This window comes from Malurus melanocephalus, unplaced genomic scaffold (genome assembly GCF_030028575.1).
Source record: "Malurus melanocephalus ecotype Western Australia unplaced genomic scaffold, MMel_1.1 scaffold_965, whole genome shotgun sequence".
NCBI classification, from domain to species: Eukaryota; Metazoa; Chordata; class Aves; order Passeriformes; family Maluridae; genus Malurus; species Malurus melanocephalus.
Window position 1 is genome coordinate 58,242 of NW_026624197.1, and position 7,530 is coordinate 65,771.

Here is a 7,530-nt window from a genome sequence, read left to right on the forward strand (position 1 = left end):
CACAAACCAACAGCAGAGAGCACAACCAAAGGGCAGAAGGAGGCAGCATGCCATGGAGAGGGGCAGCACACACCCAGAGAGAGGACAGAAACAGCAAAGGAAGAGAAAAGAATACAGGAGAGAGTACTTACAACAGAAAACAGAGAAATTTCACTTGTTCAGTAGTCCTGATGCATCAAAGCACGGACAGGGAGAGAGACAGACAGACAGACAGATGAGAGAAGAAGAGCGTGTGAAAAGCCCTGGATGTAACTCTGCTCTGGAGCAGCACAGCGAGCTGCCAGCTCAGTTTTTGGGAACACACACACACACACACACACGGGGGATGCTCTGATCCTGCAGCTCCATCCACAGCAGCAGAGTGGGATCTGAACACAAACCCCACTGCCAGGGAACATCTGCAGCCTGTGCTGCTCCAGTGACAGAGAGTGAACAGAGAATTCCCTTCTGCTTCCCCTCCCCACGGGCTCTGCTCACCCACAGCCACATGGCAACACCAGCTCTGCTCTCTGGAAAGCATTTCCTGGAAAAAACACCCAACACAGAACTGATTTTTGCCTCTGAGGTTTTATAAAAACCCACTGTCTAATTTTCTCACTGGAGAATCCGACAGCAGAGTGAGAATCGACCTGTCCAACCTGTTCTGTGCTATCAAACAGGAATTCAGTGGCAGCTCACACAATGACTCAGCTCCATCTGAGCAGCCACACCTGCACCATCAGCTCCTGCATCCATCCATCCATCCATCCATCCCTGCCCGAGCCCAGCAAACATCGGCTCCAGTTCCCCTGAGCCCACATCTGCACCTCAACCCAAAGAGCTGATCCTGTAAAAGGGTCCCCGTGCAGCCCTCCCTGCCCTGCAGGGACTCAGGACACTGTCACTGCCCCAGGACCAGGCTCTCTGCTGCCATGGGTGCTGCTGACAGCCAGAGGGGAGCTGGACTGTGCTGAACAACAGCAGAGGAAACTGAGGCAGCAGCACAACCTGAGGGGCTGTGGGATTTGGGGTTCACTCAGGAGGCACCGGGGCAGGAGCACCATCAGCACCATCATCATCATCATCACCATTATCACCATCATAATCACCATCATAATCACCAATATAATCACCATCATAATCACCAACATAATCACCATCACCACCTCCATCACCTCCATCACCTCCATCATCATCACCTCCATCATCATCACCATTATCACCAACATAATCACCATCATAATCACCAATATAATCACCATCATCACCTCCAACACCTCCATCATCATCATCACCATCACCATCACCACCGCAGCTCTGCCCGCAGTGACAGCAGAGCCATCTGCAGCCCCTGCAATCTGCAGCCCCTGCAATCTGCAGCCCCTGCAATCTGCAGCCCCTGCAATCTGCAGCCCCTGCTCTGCACACAGTGCCACTCACGTTATCAGCCGTGACTTGGGCTTCTTGGGGGAGTCTCTGCCTTTCAGTGCCTCCTCCTGCATCTCCAGAGTCTGGGATTCAAGGATTTCATTCAGGCTGTTGTCTGCMGTGGAGCAAGAGTCGGCGTCGCTGCTGGCGAGCGTCTTGGTGGGCWTGAAGGGATCCACGGAGTCAAAGTTATTGGGGTCAAACTGGTAAGAGCCCTTGGGGAGAGCTGGCAAATGGTGCAGCGCTGAGCTGCCRCTGAGAGAGCTGAGATTGGAGCTGTCCCAGCACTCGGGAGAGCCCCGGGGCGGTGGTGGCTCCACAGGACCCCTCTGCACATCCTCAGCCGCCTTCCTGGGGGACTCTCGGTGTCTCTTTGGTGTCAGCTTGCTGGCTGGGATCCTGCTGCCCCTCCTGGGTGAAGCTGGCTTGGCCTCCACGTTCTCTTTCACCTCCCTAAATTCAGCCTCAGGTTTTGAGAGGTTCCCCGTGGCCTCCGGGTCCCCCCCGGGCTCACTGGGATGGGGAAGGCGTTGTGGGGCAGAGCTCTGGAGGGGGCAGTGCCCGGCCCCAAAGGGGCTCACGCTGCTCTCGTGCTGCTCAGGCTCCAGCTGAGAGGATTCTCGGCTCTCCTCTGTGCTTTCCTCTGTCTTCCTCCCCAGYGAGGGCGTTTTCCCTTTGCCAAGCTGCTCCTGGGCCAGGCTCTCAGCCCCGAGCTGTGCCAGCCCCGTGCCAGCGTGTGCCGTGTCCCCTCCTGGCACGGGCAGCTCCCCGCTGGCTGTGCCCACGTGGGGCTCGGGCTCTGACCCTGCAGTGGGCACAGTGGCRTGCCCAGGGTCAGCCCTGCAGCCCAGCCCTGCCAGGGGCTGCATCAGGGGCGAATTGTCAGGGGCACTTTCCCCTTTAGCATCCAGAGTGCCTTTGGGGGCTCCGATCTCTGCTGGAGCCTCATCTTTGGGGTGTTTCCCGGGCGAGCTGTCCCCGTGGGATCCCCCTAGCAGCAGGTCCCCGTGTCCACCTGGCTCTGCAAAGACAAAAGGAGATGGTTAAACCCTGACCAGGAGATGGTTAAACCCTGACCAGGAGATGGTTAAACCCTGACCAGGAGATGGTTAAACCCTGCACTCCCTTCCTGAGGGGTTTCTGTCCCTCCTCAGCTGCTCCAGGATCACACTTTATGGGGGATCCACTGACTCAAAACTGAGCTCCTGCGGGTGCCAGGGAGTCACTGCTCATCTGGGCAGTTAAAAATTAATGAGAAGAGTTCATGGCATGAGACAACAGCCCAAAATGTGAATGAACAGGCCCGAGGGAGCAGGGGAATGGAGAGCTGTGCTCAGGGAAGGGGCAGAAGCAGCTGCAGGAGGGTCTGGGGGCATTTGCCCCGTGCTGGGTGGGCACAGGCAGGAGGAGCCTGGCACAGGCTGGGTCTCCACCTGCACAAATCCTCCYGGAGTCACACTGCTGTCAGCATCTTCTGATGACAAATCCTGATCCATCACTTAATCACCATTACTCCAATCCTCTCCCCTCAATCCTTTCACTGTTTAATCTTTTTTTTAATTTTTTTTTGCTATCAAGGGATGGATAAGATCCTTTTTCTACTGAGGCATCCCAAAAGCTGCACCCACCAGAGCCAGGACTGCGGTGCAGATGTGCCAAGGCACAAGAGGAGAACATCTGGTGTTTGTCCTGCTCCTCAAGCAGGGAGGATTGCACAGACTCGAGGGGTGAAGCAGGACAGGATGTTGGGGTGCACACCCCCATCCCCGAACAGCCACCAAAGGCTTTTCCTGTAACCAACCATTTGCAACTGGCTCGTGTTTGCTGGTAACAGCGAGCCACAGGCTGGCAGAAGGAAAGTGAATCAGGCAAAGATCTGCTCCCAGGACTAATCCAGGACGTGGAGCCAACAATCCTGACTCAGTTGATGGCTCGTGGTTTGCATAATTGATCCCCAGGATGCTAAAAGCCATGGAAATGAATCATGAGGGTCTGTGTCCTCCCTGAGACTGCAAAAATGCTTCCTCTGACTGCAAAAAAAAAGCTCCCTCCAAGCAGACGTTGCCTCGATGCCCCAGAAAATGCACCAGTAAACACAAATCCAGTGGATGAGTACTTGGAGTGCAGCCAGGAAACAGTCTGAGGCAGCGCCTGCCAGCCCTTCCCATSATTAGGAACCAGGAAAACCTCCTGAACAGACCCCAAAGAAAACTTTTATGACACTTGCTGTGTTGCTCAGCTGTTTGAAGCCTTCCTGAGACAGCCCTGAATGGAAGARCAGACTTCAAAGTCAGGGCAGAAGGACTCTTTAAGTGCATTTTGTGTTCCCAGCGGAAGGTTTGTTCTCACAGACATGAGCCCATCCTGTTTCTAACCSAAGCAATGAGTAATTACTCCTTGAATAACSAGCAGCACACAAACACCTCTCGGTGCTGTGGTGTCTGCAGGGTGGGGAGGGAAGGGGCAAAGCTGCGTGAGGCCATYGCTCAGAACCCTTCTGCCACAAAAATCTGAAGAACCACCCACCCGGGTTTTTCARTTTTGTGATTCCCTCATTTTCTGCACTGGAGAGAGCTCAGCTGCTCCACCCCTCRCACAGCCCAGCCCTTCAGCCAGTCTTTCCCCAGAAAGGGAACCCCGAAATGTCCCGTTCCACTCTGGCACTGAGCCCTGCAGGGGGATGGGAAATGTCCCAGCATGAAAATGGGACACTGTCAGGAGCATCCCAAACACCCCACAAACCTGCTCCACACCCGGGGAGCACCTGGAGGGGAGCCACAAAGAGAAAACAGAGATTTTTTACTTTCTAAAGAAAAACAGACAAGACAATCTGGCACCGCAGTAACAGACACTCCGTGCCTGTGCATTGTAATTGCTTCGCTTGTCTTCCTCGGGCTGAAATTAAACAAAAACACCAACTTAAACAGCCTTCCAACGTGCCAGCCCCCAATGAATCAGGAACGCTTGGCAGCGGCAGCAAAGCTCAGTGAGGCAAAGGCTCAGAGCCCTTTCCATCCCACAGGGACCTGCCAAGAGCAGCAGCAGCGATCCCTGCACGGCCCCTGTGCCAAGGATGGGCAGGAACAGAACATGAACAGCCCCTGCACAGCCCCTGGAAAGATCCGAGCCCCTCCAGAGCCCCTGCACAGCCCCTGCACAGATCCGAGCCCCTCCAGAGCCCATCCAGAGCCCCTCCAGAGCCCCTGAACAGCTCCTGAACAGACCCTGAACAGATCCGAGCCCCTCCAGAGCCCTCCTGAGCCCCTCCTAAGCTCCTCCGGAGCCCTCCAGAGCCCCTGAACAGCCCCTGAACAGATCCTGAACAGCCCCTGAACAGATCCTGAACAGCCCCTGAACAGATCCTGAACAGATCCTGCACAGATCTTCGCCCATCCAGAGCCCCTGAACAGATCCGAGCCCCTCCGGAGCCTTCCAAAGCCCCTCCTAAGCCCCTCCAGAGCCCCTCCAGATCCCCTGAACAGATCTGAGCCCCTCCAAAGCCCCTCCAAAGCCCCTCCAAAGCCCCTCCATTCCCCGGGCTCGGCTCAGGGCAGCGCTCACTGTCCGTCACACTCTCCTCTCACTCTCTCCTCTCACTCTCTCCTCTGCCCTGCACATCCATCTCAGTCCCACATCGCCAACGACTTTTTTTCCTCTTTTGGCCTTCCGCTTGTGCTGAACAGCCGCTGATCTATTTTTAAATCTATTCTGTTAAGAATTAGCATACCGGCAGGGATGTTGCCAGCACACCGGAAAACACGTGCCATCATCAGGGTAACGGCAGTGAGAGCCCGCTCTGAGCACCGACGGCTCCGGATTTGTTCTATCTGCTCATTTCCYTGTGCAAAATATCTCCCGGCAGATGAGTGCAGATAACACGAAAAACGGGACAGAATCACAGCCCCACCATCCGAGACAGCGAGAGGAAGCAGAGTGATCCTGAGCGGGCATAAACCCCCWCTGCAGCCCCCTCAGGGCTGAATTTTCATCCCCAAGGACAAAACCTGGGCTTTAACACACCCGGGGTTTAACACACCCGGGTCACCTCTTGGCAATGCGAGAAGCAGCCAGCCCTGGAGTCACAGCTCCTGTCTCACACATTCCTCACCCTATTTATTCCCAAGGCAGGGTGAGACTGCAGCTGTACAGCAGAGAGTGCCTGTCCTGGCTGTCCCGGGGCTGGGGGTGCTCTCGGGTCCAGCTCTGGCACTGTCCCTTACCCGGGGGTGCCCTCAGGTCCAGCTCTGGCACTGCCCCTTACCCGGGGATGCCCTCAGGTCCAGCTCTGGCACTGTCCCCTGGCCGGGGGTGCTCTCAGGTCCAGCTCTGGCACTGCCCCGGGTCCGGGGATGCCCTCAGGTCCAGCTCTGGCACTGCCCCGGGTCCGGGGATGCCCTCAGGTCCAGCTCTGGCACTGCCCCGGGTCCGGGGGTGCTCTCAGGTCCAGCTCTGGCACTGCCCCGGGTCCGGGGATGCCCTCAGGTCCAGCTCTGGCACTGCCCCGGGGTTCGGGGGTGCTCTCAGGTACAGCTCTGGCACTGCCCCAGGGCCGGGGGTGCTCTCAGGTCCAGCTCTGGCACTGCCCCGGGATCGGGAATGCCCTCAGGTCCAGCTCTGGCACTGCCCCGGGGCCGGGGGTGCCCTCAGGTCCAGCTCTGGCACTGTCCCCACACACCCAGCAGGGCCAGCAGCCATCCCCAGGGACTGCAGCTCTGACAGCAGCCGTTTCACAGGATTTCCTCCATCCCGGATTCACTCCACTGCTGCTCCTGAGCCAGGGAAGGGCACCGAGATGGGGCCTTTACACATGGATGGTATTGGCACAGTGCTGGAACACCCCAGGGCGCCTCTGCAAACACACCCACACCCCAAAATCCYGTCCCCCACCATTCCAGACAAACCGAACAGACACAGCCCGGGATGAGGGCAGGGAAGGGCTGAGCTCAGGGCACCGCGGTTTGGCTCTGCTGCCTCCAACATCCCACTCTCWGCCAGCCAGCACAGAAAAACAGCTTTTACAGAGATCATGCCCTCATCTCCGGAACACTGGGAGCTTTGTGTGCAGGAGCTGCTGAGCAGGAGCTGCTCATCCCAGGCCAAGGGGCACAGGCACACCAGGAACAGTGACACCCTGGTGACAATGCACCTCCCTAAGCTCGGGTGGAAATGATCCTTTCCCCGCCAGGAAAGCCTTGATCTCGCTCTCCCCCTCCYCAGACATTATCCCAAAGTAAAGACATCTCTATCATCCCTTCTTAAAAGGATTATTCCAAGAGCTGTGATTAACGGAAATGTGAACCGAACAAACCACAGCAAACAAACCCATGTTTTCCACAGGGGTGGAAAAGCACCCAGAGCCACCCCAAAAGCAGAACAACACCCCAGGAGAGGGAGAGCTGTGCCATCCTTTCACTGCCATGGCCCTGCTGTGCGGGAGCCACGGTCTGGCTGAGCCCCTGTGCTCAAAACCAGCCCTGCAGAGAGTTCCAGGCGCTGCTGTGAGCACCCAGGGAAAGTGTCAGAGGGATGTTTAACTGATAAAATAATTCAATTGGGTTYCTCTCAATCCACCCATCACAGCTCTGTGGAGTGCCCAGCTGAACTGTCCAGGCCATTGACCATCAAAACACAGACAGGCATTACCCAAAGCCAGCAAATTCTACTCCTTGACCCCACCCTGCTTTGCGCCAATGGGCCAGAAGGCGCACGCTGGCTCTTTACCTTGGCTCCCTGGTGATCCTGGTGGCTTGCAGAACTCCTTGACTGGCGAGCAGGTTGGTGTTTCTGCTTCAGGGGTCTCAAAATTATCAGTGGAGTCCGAGCTGCCGAGGGGGGGGGAAAGAGTGAGGAATTACTGCTTTCAGTGCTACCTCTGAAATCCTCCACAACGCCTACAGGTCCAGGCCAGCGGCTGGCCACGGGCATCCTGGGTGGCCACCGGCTCCTGTCCGACGGGCCACGCTAGCAAACGGAAAAGGCAGAGCAGGTGAACCATCATCGCGACCCTGCGAGTCCCCAGCCCCGCGGGAGGGCTTCTGCCGGCTCCCTGCCGAGCTGAGCACACAGCACGGGCCTCCAAGGACGCGCAGCCCGCAGCATCTCCCACGCTGCTGCTGCTGCTGC

The 7,530-nt window shown here is 57.0% G+C and overlaps 1 protein-coding gene across 1 annotated transcript in view; it reads right to left on the bottom strand.

The window, feature by feature from the left end:
• The window catches only part of TACC1 (transforming acidic coiled-coil containing protein 1), a 23,362-nt gene extending 15,957 nt beyond the window's left edge, over positions 1-7,405 (bottom strand). Inside the window, exons 1-4 of the mRNA XM_057386429.1 lie at positions 7,303-7,405; positions 7,129-7,248; positions 1,420-2,428; positions 132-167 (exon numbers count right to left, since the gene is read on the bottom strand). Of these exons, the coding sequence (XP_057242412.1) occupies positions 132-167; positions 1,420-2,428; positions 7,129-7,248; positions 7,303-7,405 (1,268 nt within the window). The remainder of the gene's footprint in view (positions 1-131; positions 168-1,419; positions 2,429-7,128; positions 7,249-7,302) is intronic.
• Between the last annotated feature and the right edge of the window lie 125 nt (positions 7,406-7,530).